Source organism: Phyllostomus hastatus, unplaced genomic scaffold (assembly GCF_019186645.2).
Source record: "Phyllostomus hastatus isolate PE091 unplaced genomic scaffold, TTU_PhHast_1.1 phas_scaffold_129, whole genome shotgun sequence".
In the NCBI taxonomy this organism is placed as follows: Eukaryota; Metazoa; Chordata; class Mammalia; order Chiroptera; family Phyllostomidae; genus Phyllostomus; species Phyllostomus hastatus.
The window spans coordinates 26645176-26665458 of NW_025334009.1; the positions used below are offsets into that span (position 1 = coordinate 26645176).

Below are 20283 nucleotides of genomic sequence, written 5' to 3' on the forward strand. Positions count from 1 at the left end.
CTGAGCGTCATCTGAAAAACACATCAGGTGCAACTCAGGAATATGCAGAGCCTATGCCCAAGGTTCTTTCAAGCCATTTCTCCCTGTGCTGAAATCTATCCAAAGTAAAATCAAGACCACAGCAGTCACTGACCCCTGGGAGGTGCAGGAGTAAGGTCCGGATCCTCATACATCAGCATTCATGCTCAACCGGACTAGTTCACTGCCCACGGAGTGAAAGCAGGAAGTTTGCATGCCCCTCCCCATTTACTGTTCAAATAATTCCTCTGGCCTCTGACCCACCCTGTGGATCATTAATCAGTTATGGACACTGGTCTTCTACCTTCCTTGAAGTGAAATACCCAGTGGGATTCCAGTGGTAATGCCAGAAGAGGGAATTCATCAGACTTCCCTTTATGAGCATCACTGCCAATGGGTCCTGATTTCAAATCGCTAAACCTAAAGCAACTCTTTCCAAGTTCTCAGAAGCTGCCTGTGCCACCCAAGTTGGGGGTCTAGGAGAACCCCCCCACACACACACTTTTGCCAATGACTACTCAGTAATGACATGAAGTTTACATGGCTATTGGAGCTAACTATGTAGACCCCAAACAGGTTACTTGATAGGCTGCTGTACAAAAGGCCAATTTTTCTGTAAAAAGCAAAACAAAACAAAACAAAACATCCATCCTTTGTCATAATAATGCAATTCTAACAAGGATCTTAGAATATGAGATTAAAAAAGCACTTTCAATATTACCCTAAGCCTGCCGTCTTACAGATAAGGAAACTGAGGCTCAGCAAGGCCACATCACTTCTTTCAGGTCTCAAATTAATTAATATCCCCAGGAACTGGAACAGATATCTCCAGGTCCTGGTCCAGTTCTTCTGGGGTTCTAGCTAATACACAGGTGAGAAGCACAGCTATAGGATTAACACAGCCTATTTTTCCAGAGCAATTTTCATACAATAATAATCTACAAAATATTTTGTACTAAAATATCATGTTAAATTTTTAAAAAGTAAAACAAGACTCTTTAAGGAAAGTTCATGTTTGTGGTAGTGTTTAGTGATCTGTTCCCTAGACACAAACTGGAGAGCTTCCTATCAATATGGTAGCAGACACTAGCTACCTGTGGCTGTTGAGCACTTGAAATATGGCTACTCCAAATTGAGATGTGCTGTGTAAGTATAAAATACACACCTGATTTCAAAGACTTAGTTAAAAAAAATACAATTCCTCAATAATTTCTTATGGTTATAATATTTTAGATAAATTTGTTTAAATAAAATACATTATTAAAATTAATTTTGCCTGATTCTTTTTCATTTTGGGGGGAGAGCACGAACACAGTCCCCCACTACCACAAATTATGCACTCGGTTTCCCATATTTGGGAAAATCTCAGGAGTCAGCACACCCGGAGTTCAATGGATAAGCCTCGCCCTGGGAAAACTACCTTTGTGATTGTGGTACCTCCCCTGCCAGGTAAGTAATCTTTTTCACTTTTTTTAATGTTACTATTGGTAAATGGGAAATTATATTTGGGGCTTGCTTTACACATCTATTGGACAGTGGCTGGACTAGTAGGTACATATTGGCTGTTTAACAGTCCCTCTTCCTTCCAGGCACAAAGTGTGATCGCAGGTTCCCACCCACTTTGAAATCAGATGTAGTCATATAGTTTTCTTTGGCCAATGAAATGTGAGTGGAAGAGACATGCATTCTTCTGGATACTGAATTTAATTGCCCATGCAAGACACTGCACTGCCCTCTAAGGGGATTGCAGGAGTAAATATGGAAACTGAACCACTGTCAAGCTGACTATGAGTTGAGGCCCCTGCCACTTTACCTTAGATATGGAATGTGAGCTCAAAATAAACTTTTAAAAATAGTCCATTGGAATTTTGGGATTGTTCATTCCCATAGCATAACCTAACATATTCTTAAGTACAGCTTTCCGGTGTAAAGGTGTGCAGAGAACTATGCCATAAAAGCATTTCCCAAACTTGCCTAAATGCAGAACACTGTTGAAAGTGTAACGTTTTAAGAGGATAGTAATTAGGGCCCATGAGATAAAATGCATACTTAGATTATATTAGTGAAGACAGCAAAATTAGGTCATACAGAACCAATGATCTAAATCTGATCTGCATATCTTATTATTCTGAGAATAAACCCCAAATAAATCATTTTACGTTAAGAATGAATAAATCAAGTTTATTTTAATTTTTAGAATAAATTATGTTTTACAACAATTTTTCTATGAAAATAATAGTTTTGTGACTTTTAAAAAATCATGAGCCCAACTTCTGGCCAAGATGGAGGCATAGGTAGACACACTGTGTCTCCTTGCACAACCAAGATAGGGACAACAATAATTTAGAAACAGAATAACAACCAGAACTGACAGACAATTGAACTGTATGGAAGTCAGACAACCAAAGAGTTAAAATAGACACGTTCATCCAGACCAGTAGGAGAGGCAGTCTGGCAGCCAGGTGTGAGTCGCAGCGCAGGGAGCAGAGAGCATTGGGACTGGGCGCATAAGGCATCCCGGGTGCACAAGACCACAGCTGGTGGACCCTGAGCGCACAAGCGGCAGCTGGTAGACCCAGCGAGGCGGCAACTGTGAAGCAAGGCACTGCGAGCAACCCAGGATCCCAGTGCTGGGAAATAGAGCCTTGGGGCACTGATTGAAAACACCTGTGGGAGGTTGAGGCACAGGGAGAGACTCCCAGCCTCACAGGAGAGTTCGTTGGAAAGACCCACGGGGTGCACAAGCCCACCCACACAGGAAATAGCACAGTTTGCTTGGGGGAAGTGGCGAAAGGGACTGCAGTCTGAGGAGAGCAGAGCAACTGCCATTGTTCCCTCTCAGACCCCACCCCCACATACAGTGTCACGACCCAGCCACTGGGTTGCCCTGTCCTGGAGAACACCTAAGACTCCACTCCTTATATGCAACAGGTGAGACCAGAGCAAAAAAAAAAAAAGAACAACAACAACAACAACAACAACAAGTGAAAGCCCCAGAATCCATCCTTTTAAGCGACCAAGAGATAGCCAGCTTGTCAGATGCACAGTTCTAGGCACTGGTGATTCAGGATACTCACAGAATTGGCTGATTTTGGTCACAAATTAGATGAACAAATGAAGGCTACAATAAGTGAAATGAAGAAAAATGCACAGGGAACCAATAGTGATGGAATGAAAGTGGGGTCTCACATCAATGGAGTGGACCAGAAGGAAGGCAGGAACAACCAAACAGAAAAGAATGAAGAAACAAGAATTCAAAAAAATGAAGAGAGGCTTAGGAACCTCCAGGACATCTTTAAATGTTACAACATCCGAATTATAGGGGTACCAGAAAGAGAAGAGGAAGAGCAACAAGTGGAAAACTTATTTGAACAAATAATAAAGGAGAACTCCCCCATTCTGGCAAAGGAAATAGACTTCCAGGAAGTTCAGGCAGCTCAGAGAGTCCCAAAGAAGTTGGACCCAAAAAGGAACACACCAAGGCACATCATAATTACATTAGCCAAGGTAATAATGAAGGAGAGAATCCTAGAAGCAGCAAGAGATAAGGAGACAGTAACCTACAAAGGAGTTCCCATCAGACTGTTAGCTGATTTCTCAAAAGAGACCTTATAGGCAAGAAGGGTCTGGAAAGAAGTATTCCAAGTCATGAAAGGCAAGGACCTACATCCAAGATTGCTCTATCCAGTAAAGCTTTCATTTAGAATGGAAGGGTAGATAAAGTGCTTCTCAGATAAGGTCAAGTTAAAGGAGTTCATCATCACCAAGCCCTTATTTTATGAAATGTTAAAAGGACTTATCTAAGAAAAAGAAGATAAAAAACATGTATAGTAAAATGACAGCAAACTCACAATTATTAACAACCACACCTAAAACAAAAACAAAAAAGAAACTAAGCAAACAACTAGAACAGGAACAGAACCATAGAAATGAAGATCATATGGAGGGTTAGCAACAGGGGAGTGGGAGGAGGAGAGAGGGGGAAAAGGTACAGAGAATAAGTAGCATAGATGGTAGATAGAAAACAGACAGGGGGAGGGCAAGAATAGTATGGGAAATGTAGAAGTTAAAGGACTTATGACACATGGACATGAACTAAAGGAGGGAATGTGGGTGGGAGAGGGTGTGCAGGATGGAGGGGAATGAAAGGGGTAATGGAGCAACTGTAATAGCATAATCAATAAAATATATATATATAAATATAAAATAAAAATAAAAACCATGAGCCTACTTTAATATCAGAAACAAGGTTGCTGATCAAGGACAGCATATAGTCTCTTCCTAAATGTTGCCTTAACTGCATTATAATTTTTTTAAAAAATCATGTTTTCCAGAAACAGAACAACAATATGATCAGTGTGTTTTGCTGCACTTGGGGACTACTGAAGCAGGCTTCTCCAAAATTCAGTTGTTTCATCCCAAATAGCTCACTTCCTTCTTTTTTTTAGAAAACAAAGTATGATTTTTTATTTTCATTTTGAAGCACTCACTTTTTGCTTGTTTTAGAGTCTATAAGCTCTTGAGACTCTGCTTTTTATTTACAACTTTCTTCTTTCAATCTCAGATCCACTGAGAACAAGTGTATGTAGTATATTTTTACATGCAATCAAAACTAAATATTATCACAAATTAATTTCTGATTGAGATATATCACAACCGCTCAAAGGAGTTTTAGTATATTCACAAGCTATGCAATTGTCACGACTAATTTGAGAATATTTTTATCGCCCCACAAAAACCCTATTCCCATTAATAGTTACTCCCCACTTTCCAATCCCCCAGTTCTGGACAACCACTAATCTACTTCCTGTCTCTATGGGTTTATTTTTTCTGGATATTTCTTATAATTGGAATTTGTACATGTAGTCCTTTATGCCTGGATCTTTTACTTAGCATAAAGTTTTCAAGGTCCATCCATAATAAAGCATGAATTAATAGTTCGTTACTTTTTGTGGCCAAATATTATTCCATTCTATGATGGCAATAACACATTTTGTTTATCCATTCTTTAGTTGATGGACATTTGAGTTGTTTTCACTTTGGGATATTATGAATAATACTGCTCTGAGCATCCATGTAGAGGCTTTTCTGTAAAAATATGTTCTCAGTTCTCTTGGGTCAAATTAAAACGTTAAGACAATAAAATAACTTTTAAGACACAATACAGATGGGTAAATTCTGCCCTCGGAGCAAAGTGCACATCAGATATCTTGAATCTATACTTCAGGCGTAAGGTGAATTCCTGGGTAACGGGGGCACACTGGGAGATTTTCAGCTGGCCTTTTTTGTTTCCAGTTTGTTCCAGGCAGGAGCTTTCTCCACAAGCCCTGGTCACTACCACCACCCTCTATAAGGTATCCACACCCCACTTTGCATTCCAGGAAATTCCTGAGCATCCTGGATCCACTTACGGTGAATCAGAGGGGGGCCCTGAACAAAATCTCAGAGCACAGATGACTGCCACTCATGCTAGATGATTGACGACCATTGGGCTGGCAACTGTCTATGAGCAGCCCTCTTTGGACCACAACAGGAGGCCCAGACAGGCCTGTAATTGATTTCTAGAGAGCCTCCTAGGACTGGAAACTCATTGTGCTGATTTCTGTGGGAGGTTATGGTTCCCCCTTTAGAATGGTTCCTCCCAATGCTTCCTAATATTCTTTCTCTTGACCCCATAGGGTTTTTAAAAATCTGTTGTGCCTTTTACTACCCCTGTAATTGTCTACCTTTCATCAGTGTATTTTGAACTCAAGACTCAAATATACCATCTTTTTTTTCTTGTCTTCCATGCTTCTATTCACCCAGAGAAGAGGCTAGCTGATGCATGGGTTGGGGAAAGGAAGAAGAGAAAGGCCCAAGAAAAAGAATTTGATTTTAATATACAACTTTGGAGAAGATGGGAGGTAAGAAGAGCACCAATTGATTATTCTCAATATTGTCCTGCAACAGCAGTGTTCTCAGTAATGCCATGCCATTTCTTAATGATAAATTATTCCATGAGACTAAGAATAACTATAGGTTTGATATTTTTTTAGATACTTAATAAAAAATTCACTAGTATCAATTTTCCTCCACTGAATTCTATTGATGCCTGGCACAACCATGGCCTTCTGTGGGACCCAGCTTTGGAAATGAGATACCCTAGCACATATAACCATCATGTATCTGTTCTGAGTTTCATATCATTAAATGCCCTCAATTTGTGACACACTACATTTCATTGGCCAAAGCAAATCACACAGCCATGCCCAAGTTCATAGGGTGTAGATGTATAATCCTCATGGAGAGGGGCATCATAGTGAGGGGCCCTGAATCTGAGTGAAGACTAAGTAAGTCAACAACAGGACCAGAGCCAGCAAGCCTTACAAATCTTTGGATGCTTGTGTGAGATCTAACTTACCAAGCCATACTTTCTCTTCACCCTCATTGAGTTCTTCTTTGAGATCATTTGGTTCCATTCTTATTGGGACCACATCGCCTGGTCAAAGCCATGACATTATACCCTACCACCTTTCTTTAACTTTGAAATCTCAGAAAGTAGGGTTTGGGATCTCAGTAGGGACCTCAGACTCTTTTTCCGACAAGACCCTTGGCTCCTTATGCAAATTAGCCTCCTTCCCTTTCTGCACTGGGTACAGCATTCTGTTTACTGCCTGTTCTGCTCCCTACTCAGAGGCAATGTCAAGGGCAAGAGAGCCATCCCAGCAATGGACTAGTTAGCTCCAATCCCAGGCCAAGTCGTGGAGGGCTCCAGAAGTTTAAGCCACCATTTTCTTTCCTGTTCATGACTTCCTCCATACAGTAATGTTGACTAACAGAAAAAGTGCCACATCTTGGGTAGGACAAATTAACTAGTCTTAGCAGAAGTAATAAAGTGACTGCACTCAAGTTCTCTCAAACATGCATGCTTGTGTTTACATATTTATTCTAAATCTAAAACCCTCCCTTTCCTTGATCACTGTAGATATTAAGATTGCACTTACCTGCAAAAGCAGAAGACCCCCGAAAATGGTGACTTAAATAACTAGGTATGTAAGGGAGCTTTTTTTCTTTTATATAACATTACATTCTAAGTTAAGCAGTGCTGGTACTGAAGTTCAGTGATGCTAATGCTATCAGGTTTTCTTCTCTTCTTCCACTCCTCCATCTCTAATGTAATGATTTTCATGGCTGTGTTTGTCAATTCATGGTCTCCAGTGTGTTGCTGGCCCTCCAAGCTCTTTGTTTTCAAGAAGGAAAAGAGCACAGAACAATGGGCTTTCTCTTAAGGAGGCTTTGCCTTTTTATTCAGGAAGTGGTGCAGTAGGGGCTTCCCTGCTAAAGGGCTTCTACCTGTATCTTATTGACCTGAAGTGTGTCATTTGGTCCCCTAGCTACAACAACCTCTGTAGTTACGATGGGTAACAAAGAAAGGGGGTTTGAAGCTGAATTTACGTTAGCCAGCCTACAGCATCTTTCAGAATCCCTTCTTGGTGTGGAAGAAAGAGGCAGCCAGGCCAGCGATGCTGCAGTCAGAACCAGTGAGGGCCCAGCTTGGTTCAGAGGCCCTCCTCCCCATCCAGCGCAAGGCCTTATAAAAATTCCATCTACCAGCTGCCATATTTTAGAGAAAATGGGAGGGAAACCTTAATCTGATCCTGGGGCACAAATTGAATGAGTTCACCCCAAAGGGGACTATTGACATCAGAAGAGACTGAAATATGGTCAACGGGGCAGATGAGAACTTCTTTCCCTCTCATTCATACTGTACTCTATTCCTCACAGTTTGTGACCCCATGGGGGCCTGTCGAAAAATTAAATTTAAAGAAGCTACCTTTTCTTTGTACATCTGAATGTAGCATGGATCAATCCTGGTGCCTGGTTAGCACTTATATATAAACAGCAGTGGATTTATAAAGATGAGAAATCTGTCTCTGCTGCCAATTATGTGATAGGAAGGTGTGGTATTTATATAACATCATGTCTTGAAGCACTTTGCTAGCACAATAGTGTTTATTTACTCAGTATCAGGAGTACAGTTTTTGTGGCCCTAATGTGAATTCATAAGTGGCAATTGTTTCTGCTTGGAATCAAAACAAAAAATGCACTCCTTTTATTGTTATTTTGGATACATCTGTGATCCAGTTGCAACATCTGGAACCTGTTGAATCTAGATCTTCTTACAAACAAAAAGAATTCTAATATTAATTTTGTTTTTTAAAGGGATGGATATTTACTTAAACTGGGGCTGTTTGATGTAAAATGTTCAATGTCAGGGAAAAAACAGTTTTGTCTAATTTGTGGCTTGAAACAAAAGCTTTTGTGATACTGGATTCTGGGGAATTTTGTTTTTACTTGTCAGACTGTACAAATGCCCAATAAACATTTGAATGGTCTGTTAACAAAGTAGCATTTCTTTTAAATAATGAACAGCAATGTCAAGAAAACTCAAATGATTTTTAAAACATAGCCAAGTAGGTTTTTGTTCATTTTTAAATCAAATAGGAATATTTTAAAGTTCTTTCAGGGAAAACTTATAATTTGGTATCATGTGTATTGAAAATTGTGTTTAACTTTCCTATGAGATTAATATTATTCTATGCTAAAAGGAAATCAAAATCCAAAATTTCTACTGTACAATTAAATCCAGAGTTGAGGTCTCTAATGCTAAAGTTTATCTGTAGGCATATCCTTAGGCAAAAACAGGAAATTAACAAACATGTACTAAATGGCCAAATACATATTTTTTCCTGATCACCTCTTTTCAAATTAACTTTTTCCTTTTCAGATAAAGTCGTTCATATCCTATGTGGAAAATCTGAAAGATTTTGATTACCTTGATGAAGATAGACACATAGTACTACCTTTTAGAGATAACTTTGCATATTAGAGCATATCTCTTTATTCTTTTGTCAATTTGGTATATTTTAAAAGATTTTACATTTATCAAATGAACAATCTGAGTTGCATTTTGCTAATCTGGTGGATTTGTATCTACTTCTGGAATAGTTAGAAATATTAACTAAAAAAGAGCAACCGACCAATCAATCATTCAACAAGTATTAAGGGAGCCCATCATATCTTGTGGTTAATACCAGTTTAAGAACTGTGAAAAATAAAGTACATGGTTAATCTCTTCCTTAGGGAATTTATAGGCTATGTGTAAGATGAGACTAGCATGTATGAAACAATTCAAAAACAAAACTGTATAGTAAATGTTATAATACTTATTACTGTAGTGATTATTAATTGAGACCATGTAAGTGAGTCTGTAGCCTAATTAGGGTTCATGTGATTCAAGAAACAGAAACCCACTAAAAGGAGACTGAAAGATGCAGAGGTATTTCACAGAGTGCAAAGCACCAAGGCATTGGAATCAAGAACTACTGATTCTTGAGCTCTTAATTCAAATTCTAATGGGAGAGAATTTGATTGACTCAACTTAGGTCAATGTTCATTCACATACAATCAATTGGAGCCAGAAGAAAGAGGTCATGTGGCATCCTGAATTGCCCAAAGGGCAGACACGGTTGACACCTATGTTAAGAACCCACTTCTTGTTTCAGTCAGGAATGTGCTCAGACCCAGAGGATGAATCATGACCGATCCAAGTCAATTATTATGGATGTATTTCCCTTTTGCCAAATAAACACTTAGCCAGATTCTCTTTGAGATGGAAGTAGATACATAACACGGTTCTGGCCAATGAGTATAAAATGAAGGCTATAAGGAAAGATTTTCCTCCCAAATAAATGAGAGATATTAGAACAGAGTACTTTCTTCCTCTACACTTTTGACTCTGAGGGTAAGTCATGCTTTATGGTACTAACTAAAGAATCCCAGAGGTGCTAATTCAGAGCCCTAATATCACTGAGCCTCACCACCAATGCTGGAACTGCTTACATCTAGACTTCATTTTAATTTAGCTTTTAAAAAATCAGTATTATTTAAACACTTTTAATCAGGCATTCTGTTACCTCTATCCAAAAAGCATCCAAAATGGTAGTTATCTCTTTTGGGGCTGTGGTAGGAGTAAGTTCTTGCAGAAGGGGTTATGAGGACAGAAAGAAAATTTTGGCATAGTTAGCATAGTTTTTTATGGTTCAGGCATGGTGTTAAGTATCACATACCTGTCCTTCCACCTAGCCTATGCTTCTACTGATCCTCTAAGGTGAAACAGTTGTACCCACCTTTTACCCACCAAGCTTCCGTGAGGGTAAATGGCTTGCCCAGTGTTATTAAGTGCTAGAAACAATACAAACCCAATGCAAATCCAAAGACTTGATATACTCCTTCCCCACTTTCACACATGTTGTCATCCAAAATTGCACATAATGTACTTTAGACACTGAAATGGCTATGAGAGAAGAAAGTAAAGGTGGGATAGACAGAAAATTCCACACATTAGGGTAAACTTGACAAGACCTAAATTCAGTATTAGGTAGAATTGAGAGAGGAAAAGCACAGCTAGAAGGGCATGCTAAATGAAAGGAATATGGAAGGTAGAATGAGAAGGGAACACTGATGGGCAGTCTAATGAGGGCTATGTAGGGTGAAGTCGTATGTTAAAGGGCTCTAAGAGCCAGGCTGAAAAGGTTAAATTTAATATGATGAAACTGGAACTGGGAAACCCTAGGTGGTTTGTGAACAGAGCATAACAGCAATATATTGACAGTAGTGTTTGATGGACATTGAAGTGGCATGGATTCTAGTCAGATACCTATTGGAATCATCGGGCACAAAATGAAGAGAACATGGCCTCACTTTTTCTAATGAGGGATGTGTCCTATGGTCTAGAAGAAAGTGGTGAGGATAGAAAGGAAGGTCTGTTAGAGAATCGATTTAAAGAAAAACAAATGGAATTTGACGACTGAAAAGATATGGGAAATAACAAAAGGATGTTTCCTTCAACTCTTTTTCTTTCTTTCCTTTTAAAGTATGTATATTCTCTCCTTTTCTTCTTCACTCTGTGATTTTCTTTCAACTTGTGTTCTGTTCTGGACACTTCTGACTTTTCACTTCCTTTACTTTGTGTTGGCCAAAACGCTAGCGGCAGCTACACAAAACAAAGCATTTGCCAAAAGGGAAGCCATGGTGGTTCTATAGACAGATTTTTTTCCCCAGTCAATTCCACATAGGACAAAGGAAAAATGCTTAGAAGGGAAAAGAAAACATTTTTTGGGTGATACAAAATTAATTTATGTTTGTGTTAATCAAATTGTTTCCAGAGACTTTCCTGCTAAGCTCTAAATACTGACCTTCTAAATGTTGTATTCATTTACCCGATGTCTCATCTCTTTTCTCTATAGTTATTGTCACTCTAAACTGAGGGGACCCAGAGCAAGAACAGAACTTCAAAAATTTTAGACCTTAGCACATTGTTGCCCACAGCAGATTTCTCTGAGATTTTCCACATTGCCTAAAAAAACACACAATATATATAAAAAAAAAACTCTTTAGAAATCACAGGTCCCAACATTTCTCCATCTCTCTGGCAATTCTTTGGTTCCTAAATGTTCTTTGAAAATGAGGGACTGACAGATTTGAATAAGAGGTCTTATCTGGTTTGTTAGGAGGATGTCCAGGAAAGAGCTGATATTCAAAGATTCAACAGTTGGTGTTTATACCAGAGATTTCCTCTCTTTTGTGGCTTACATCTCTCCAGTTCAGGGGAAGAAATTCTTGGAAATGAATGTTAACTCTGGTTCATTACAGTGGACTAGAATTTCAAGGAGACTCCAATACCAATTTTTCCTTTGCCCAAAGGGCTGAGGGGGAAAAGAAAGGAAGAAGCCAGACTCCTGAAAACAATATAAAAAAACAAGCAACCCAAAAGAAAAATGGCTGAAGGCTATGGAAAAGGCATTCATAGAAGAGGAATCTTCTCTGAGAGCAAACAATAGAAAGAGGCTCAACTCCATAAGCAATCAGAGAAATGGAAAGTAAAATGAAAACCAGATGCCATTTCTTGCCCATCAAGATGACAAATTAAAGTGTGATTTATCAATATTGGCAAATGAATAGACAAATGAGATTGTCACTCACAGCTGCAAATTAGTATCTATTGGCATAGCACTTGAAAGGGCAGTTTCGTCTTGTCTATTAAAATTTGAATTGTGTGTATCTCATGACCCAGCCACTAAACTTCTTGATGTTCACTGCAGAAAAATATTCACGTGGTTCCAATTAGGTGGGTTCATTATATATTGTTTGCAATAATAAAAGAAGTGAAAAAAAAAACCTAAATGTCCATTGACCAGAGAATGGCTAAATTACATGGTATATGTCCATGTTACATAAATTATGCCACAGTTAACAGCAACTAGGTGGATCTATATACTTACATTAGAAGTCTCTGAGTCATATTGTTAAAGGAAAAAAATCAGGTTGCAAGATGCATATAGTACAATAACATTTGTATTAAAACACAACAAAATATTATGTATTCCAAATACAGATGTACTCTGTAAGTACAAATATATAGCATAAGTATACATCTTCTACAAGTATACTAAAAGGAGTACACATTTTTTGATCGGTACAAGCACTTTCTGTAAGTACATATACTAAATATTTATACAGAGGTGAACAAAAGTAGGTTAATTAAAACAATAAATACAATAACCAATCAATCAATCAATAATACCACAATCAACTGTTTTGCATACTCACAACCATAAACCTACTTTTGTACACCCCTGTATAAGTATACAAAAGGGGATACCTAGAAAAAAGGTTTGAAAGGATTTATACCAAACTAGTCACAGTGGGGAGGGATCTGAGATGCAGAGTTGGTGGACAAAAGGGGACTTAAACCTTACTTTTAATGCTTGTAATTATTTTAATGAGGGGAAACACACTCATATATTCTCAAAAATGGATAAGAAAGAGAAAAACTTAAACACAGAATAAAACTATGAAAATAAAGTTGAGAGTCACTATGGATGAGGAAAGGAAAATGTACAAATTCTACCAGCTTTTTCTCCCTGCTCCTCCATGAGTGTTAAACAGTTTCTGCTTCCCTGATTTGCAAAAGTCTCCTCAGTGCTGCTTCAACTCGGAAAAAGCCATTCCAAAGAGATGAGGAGAAATATATATATGAGTAGGGACCCAGAAGTGTGAACCAAGGCTGGAGATGATGACCCCACTTACTAATGCAAATATATCAGAAATGACTAAAAAACTTTAAAAAAAATTATAAAACACCCATAGCTTCCCTTTTTATTTGGCTGCTCACACAGAAACCAGGGATTTGATACATAACTTGTCTCACTATATTAGCCCTTTCTTCCTCCGGGTAGTTCGCTAACACAGCACAATGGTTAAGAACTCAGAAGCCAGACTGGGTTAAAATTACCACTCTGATATTTGCCAATTGTGTAATCTCAGACAAGCTATTTGACCTCTCTGTACCTCTGCTTCTATCTCTATAAAATGGGGATGATGATAATAATAGTATCTATTACCATCATGAAGATTAGATAAATAAAAGTAAAATAGTTAGAATAGTGCCTAGTACACAGTAAACACCATTATCAGTACTAGTGCTTATTGAAATTATTGTTACTTTTAAAAAGTCAGTCACTTTTCAAAGTTATGTGTTTAGGCAGGTCTTGTGAAGCCATTGTGAAGATTAGGTCAACTTGGTTCAGACCAACCTCAAAATTCAGGCAATTTGCTCACAAGATCAAATGTAGAATGAAAAAACAATTATACAGGTCCCAGGGTTAAAGGTGCACAAGGAGAGCTTAAGCAACATTGCTCAGTGGACAGACATCTCTGCAAGTATGCACATGTGCACTTAAGATGCATGTTGCTATGCTGGGCCATGTGAATACAGGCCCAATAGAAGCTGAGGCACCATACCTTCAGATTCAAGTGGAATTTGTTCAAACTCCAGCCCACATATGGTGGGAATAGCATATGCCTCTTCTATCTCTCTAGGATTTTTGGGAGTATGGTTTATGCTTTTCCAACTCACTTTGTGCTCTAAGCTTCTGTTCCTACTCAATTATTTCATCTGTGAATCATCTTGCTGTCCTGATTGTAGTCCTGCCTATAACATGTTGCTACACAGAGGAAAAATAGACCTTTTCCTTGACATCCCTCACAAAACACTACTGGCACAAAGCTTCTGTGCAACAGAGGGGACATTATGTTGTGGAGTCACAGGGCAAAGCCATAAATCTTTTAGCTGTGAGCCCTCATCTTAAAAGTGCTCTGGTTGACCTCACTCATCACCTATTTCAGTCAAGATTCTTTGTTGCAAGCAACAGACCCATACAGTTTGGCTGATTTAAGCAAGAAAAGAATCTCAGAAAGGACTGAATAATCAGGCTAGGAATCTGTGTCTCCAAGAATGACACATGGAATCATGCTGCAAAACTGGTTCAGTGAAGAAACTTTAGCTGCCACTGTTGGGCACTGAATTGCAGCACAGCTTGCACAACTAACAGCAGTGGACATGACGACTATAACTGATGTCATGGTTGATGCTGCTGTTGTCACCCTTCTTCAGAATGTATTCTCTGCAGTCACTGCTTTGTGGCATCATTAGTCCCATATTCAAAATTTAGGTGAGTATATCTCATTAGTGTTGTCTAGGTCATATGCCAAGCTCTAGCTGCAAGAGAGGCTGGAAAGGTCAGCTCTCTGTAAGGTAGGCATTCTCAAATCCAAACATGCAAGGTATTTATGGCAAATTGTTTAAGTCAGTGCTTCTTGAACTTTAATGTGCTTACAAAGCACCTGAAGGTCTTATTGAAATGCAGATTCTGATTCATTAGGTCTAAGGTAGGCCTGAGATTCCATAGCACCCAAATGCTGCCAAGCTGCTGGTCTGGACCACACAAAGTAGCAAAGCTCTATAGCAAAGAGTTTCAAATTTGGTTGTATATTGGAGTAACTTGAGAAACATTTAAAAATACCGATGTCTGGGTTTCACTCTCAGCTGACTTAATTTGTCTGGTAATACAAACTTTTAAAAGCCAATGGATGATTCCAGTGTATTTGGATAGCAGCTTTCAAAGAAAGCTGCAACTTCTCCTCACTTTGCAAAATTATTTCTTTCCTCCATATTCTCAGATTTCCACTTTTTGAGCCTTGCTTGGTTTCCCCCTTTGAATTCAATTACTCTCATTTATAATGCAGAAAACTTGACACTTCACCCCCTACTTCCTTAAACCCAACTCTGCATATCCAAAGACCAGATAAAGAGTGCTCTTAATCCAGTATTCTCCAAAAAGTGTGCTACCTGTTGCCCTAAGAGAGTGTAACCTGAAGAGATCTACAGATAAACATTTAAAATTTTACTAGTTATACATTTATTTTAATATGTGTTGCTAAACAATGCAACTAGCACAACAAATGTGATTTCATAAATATAATTGTATAGGAAAATACTGAGTCAATTTTTTTTAAAGATTCTATTTATTTATTTTTAGAGAGGGAAGGGAGAGAGGGAGAGAGAGAGAGAGAGAAACATCAATGTGCGGTTGCTGGGGGCCGTAGCCTGCAACCCAGGTATGTGGCCTGACTGGGAATCGAACCTGTGACACTTTGGTTCGCAGCCTGAGCTCAATCCACTGAGCTACGCCAGCCAGGGCTGAGTCAGTTGTTTTTTTTTCTTTAAATTAAGTAAATAATAATGTAGAAATTCAGAGCAGATACAATAAAAATCATGCAAATGGTTTGCAAATAAATGAATTTTGAGAGTGCTTATACTAATTGGAGTCCCAGGCTTTAGGAACACAATAGAAATGGCAGAGGAGGTTTTTTAAAAAGGCATTTTTTTCTTCCCCTCCTATTAGTCTGTAAAGCAGCGATTTTCAACCTTTTGCATCTCATGGCACACATAAAGGAAATACGAAAATTCTGTGGTACACCAAAAACTATATATTTTTTGCTGATCTGACAAAAAATAGGTATAATTTTGATTCATTCACACTGGACTGCTATTGTTGTGTTGGCTGTTGTCATTTTTTTTTTTGACAATCTAAGCAAAAAGAGGTCAGTGCCCCTGACTAAATAGTTAAGTACTGCATGTTTTAAAAATTCTTGCCACACACCAGGGTGCCACTGCACTCTGGTTGAAAAATCACTGCTTGCTCTGCAGGGGTGTCCAGCCTTTTGGCATCTCTGGGACACACTAGAAAAAGAAGAGTTTTCTTGTGCCACACAGTAAATATATCGTGACATATAATCACAAAAAAAATCTCATAATGTTGTAAGTAAATTTGTGATTTCGTGTTGGGCCGCATTCATGCCATCCTAGGCCACATGTGGCCTGCGGGCCATATATGTTGGACACCCCTGCAGTTCAAAGGATAAGGAAGCAATATAGAGGTTTATTTCTCAATTTATATGAATTTGCTACCAATCTTAACACACTGAAGTGATTACAGTCAGTAGAGATCTCAAATAACAATTTTTTACTAAGTAAAGATTTCTTGGGTTTTTAAGAGAATACCACCAACCTTTGAAAAAGTCATGATCTAAACAAAAATGACTATAAGAATTGCTTATGGAATAAGAAATGCAAAAACTAATTTAAATTCCTTAACCAATTAATCTTTGACAAAAAAAAATGAGTGAATTTTTTTAAATTGTTAAAAGCTACCACAAACCAAGGGAGCCCAAAAACTCACAAGCAGGAGAAATTTTTAAAACTTCATACCCAGACACAACATTGTGAGATTTCAAAATAACAAAAATAGATCTTAACCAGAAATTAGAGTAACAGCAGATTTCTTAGTAGCAACAGAAACCAGGAGATAGTAGAACATGTTCAATATCGTGAGAGAAAATAAAAGACGATTGTTCTTAGAATTATACTATATCCAGTATAAATTATATTCAATGAACAAGGGCAAAATAAAAGAATTTCAGGTGGGAAAAACCCTGAGGGTTTACCACATCACACTCTTATTAAAGAAAATTCTATAGAATTTACTTCAGGCACAAGGAAATGACGTCTAATTTAAAGGAGGAAAACAGGATGGAACTAAAGTAGTGAATAATAACAGTGGCTCATAAATTGGGAGGAGGATGTACAGAGAGAAAAGCATCCTAAGGCCTTTGAATTATTCAAGAGGACAGTAGAGATATTTATTATTTTGGACTTTAAAATAGTGGAATAATTAGCTTAAAATATTCATAGAGTATATTACTCCAAATAAGTTGAGAAAAAATATATATCAAACACACACACACACAGGCACACACTAAAGGGGCCTTTTCTCTAAGTCTGATATTTTAATCTTTTTTTGTTGTCTGCCATTCTCATTTATGATAATAGTTTTATAATTTTTTCATTATTAAAGGGTCCTTTGCTTATGAGAATCCCTTTCAGCCTTTACGGAAAACATCTGCCCGGGTTGTTTTTATGTTTGTTTCTGCCTTGCATTCCAAATATACCTTGTCTGGAATCTTTTGGGGGGAGTAAGTGGGGATTGGGGAATAAATTTCTAGGTTTTGAGATCCCAAAGAAACATAAGTGTTCTTGTAAAAAGCAGGTCTAGGGTTTCAAAATTTCATAGTATTTTCTTTTTATCCACAAATGGGACATGCTTCCATTGGATCTTTTGTATTTTCTCTACTCTGCCTTCAGGTAAAGAAGATGATGTCTTTTGGAGACAATGACTTTTTGTAATGCACTCAGTTCCAGCCCTGACCTTGGGCCACTCCAAACACTTACCACCTGCCCCTAAACTTCCAGGCCTAAAGTTACAGAGACTAACATCTTGCCCATACCCAAGATGACCAACAGTCCCAGTTTGTTTGGGACCTGGTTTTCAAGGAGGTGGAGTTTTCCAGTGGGAAAATCAGGAAAGTCCAGAGCAAACTAGTTGGTTACCCTACACTCCAGCCCTCATATCCAGAGCCAGAGGAGAACCAGTTAAGTCACTGCTCTGGTTTTCATTTTAATTCCTGGCATCTTATGATTTCCCTTCATTTTTTCTGGGTTTAGCTGCGTATCAAAACAAAGGTCAGTTTTTATTTTATCCAGTAATACTAGGTATTGGCAGTGACAGTTTTTCAGGCTACAAAAGCCCACCATTTTGCCATCTCACATAGTAACATTTTCATGCTTTTCATCTGCACAAAAGTGAACTTTGAGGATAGTAGCCAGTTACCCGCTATCAGTACAGGGTGTTGGAATGGTTTCCAAAGTTGCGTGATTTGCTCCATTAACCGCCTCACAGCTCACCCTCGCTCAAGGTACTATTTCCTTGACCTTGAGAATATTCTAGAATTCTCTAGGCAGGCCTAGCTATATCTTCCTGTAAGGCCTGGAAGACAAATTCTCCCCTTTACAATATAAACTCCCTGGCAGGAAAAAAATAAAAAAATATTTGCCCATTTTGTTCATTCTCGCATCTGCAGTACCTGGTAATCATAAGCACTCAGTAACTGTTTAACCAATGAACATCCTGAACATCAAGCTGGCCTGACCTAGCTGGCTATTTCTTCCAATCCAATCCCATCTACCTCGAATTTGACAGAAACACATTCATGTTTCATTTCTTTCGACGTTCCGTCCCCTGTTCTGCTTAAACTCATTTCTATTTTCTATTTCTGTAGGCACTTCAATCAATTTGGGACCCGGTGCTTGGAATAATCGTGATGGGACAAACCCTCTGCATTCGGGACGCCATTTTGAATCTAGATCGTAGACACATTAAAATTTTTTTTTAATTTCAACACACATTTAAGTATGCATACTTATGTCAAGTATACCCCTAAAGCACTTTTCGGGTGACAGGTGCGTCTGTGGGTTGGTCAGTTTGTCTTAGGGAAGCTCCTCCACGGCTGCCCACTGTCGGCCCACGCACACCCCCTATGTACCCCCCACGTACCCTTGCCAGGGGAGGGGGGCCGACGTCCCCCGAGGCGTCCCCCCTGCGGGGGGGCGGCGCTGTCACCCATTGGCTAAGGAGTCTCGGATGAGCCCCAGTACCCAGAAGGCTCCGGGGCACGATCTGGACCCCCACACGCTGCGCCTCAGTCCGCCTGCGCCCCTCAGCCTCGCGGGGCAGTGCTTAGGCCTCCTGAGGCTCGCTGCCACCTTAGGCTCGCTGCCACCTTTGACTTTTCTTTTCTCCGGTTGCCCAGTCGAGGCTGGGCAACGGGCACGAGCAGACCAACCAGCACCCCAAAAGTGGTGCCAGAAGAGCAGCCTCTGCCCCTCAAGCCCCGTCTGCGGGAACTGCTAGCTGCCGCCATCATGGTGAGTTGAGGAGGAGGCATGAGGGGCAAAACAGCATGGCCGAAACTCGGTGTTTGGGGGGAAGGTGAGGCGCGGAGGGAAGCTGAAAGTGGGGTCACCCAGCTTTCCTGTCAGAGGCACGTGCCTGGGTCCGCCTCAGGCCACAGCCTAAGCTGGGGAGAGGCAGCCCTCTGGTGGCTGGGGAGCGGCCTGTTAGGCACAGCCGGGCAGGTGAGGAGGAGCACGTTGCTGGGAATGTGGTGGCAGGGGGCGGGCGGCCCTGTGGACCTGCTCGGGTTGTCCCCGGGCCGACCACGTGCAAGGCCCCGCGGCCTTCACGCCATCGCCGCCTCTCCCCGCAGCGCGAACTAGGCTGTGGAGAACGGGCCCAGGTTCTCCGCCCGGCTGGGATATGGGGTGCGGGGTACCCGGTTCCTGCCCCTCCCCCACCCCGCAGGCCTCTTTTCCCGCTCTTACCCTGTGGGGACGAGGCAGGAGGCCTCCGCGAGGTGGCGTCGGGCGCGCCGCCATGAAACGCCACGTGGCGCCGACTTTCTGAGGGACACACTTACTGATTCAGAGAGCTCGAGTTTTCTCAGAAAGCGGCGCCCTCCTGGCCCTTGTGGAGGCTGAGGTGGTGGGGTTCGGGGGAGGCACAGGGCGGGAATGGCTTCAAACTGAGGTGTCCGGAAGGCGGGGCCTGGGAGCTGAGTGAGGGGCCGGGGCCGGCCGAAGTGGCCCGAGTGCTATCGGGGGCGGCCCCTCCTTCTGGCCCTGGGGTGTGGGGCGGCTTCAGGCCCAAAACCCGCCTGCTGTCCGCGTTGCTGCATGAGGGTAGCATGAGTCGCCTTTGCTTCTAAGGGACCGCGGGTTTGGGAAATTGAGGAATTTGTACTGGGGGAACAGTTTTCCTCTGTACGTAAACCAGAGAGCTTTAGACCAAGTGTACGTATGGGAATATTTTTGGGGTATATAGGAGTGTAAATGGAGGGAGTTGATTGCCTACCACCACAAAATAAAAGTTTGTGAAGACTTTTGATTAATCATTAAGTCACAAATGCATCATATATCGTTTGTGT

The 20283-nt window shown here is 40.3% G+C and overlaps 1 protein-coding gene and 1 non-coding gene across 2 annotated transcripts in view; one reads left to right on the forward strand and one right to left on the reverse strand.

Annotated features, from left to right (window-relative positions):
* The window catches only part of DAZL (deleted in azoospermia like), an 89540-nt gene that overhangs the window by 57359 nt on the left and 11898 nt on the right, over positions 1 to 20283 (forward strand). The window contains exon 2 of the mRNA XM_045856580.1: positions 19111 to 19225. Within this exon, the coding sequence (XP_045712536.1) occupies positions 19111 to 19225 (115 nt within the window). The remainder of the gene's footprint in view (positions 1 to 19110; positions 19226 to 20283) is intronic.
* Positions 1313 to 1475, reverse strand: LOC123830874. Its single transcript, XR_006787820.1, has one exon. It is a non-coding gene; the product is annotated as a U1 spliceosomal RNA (small nuclear RNA).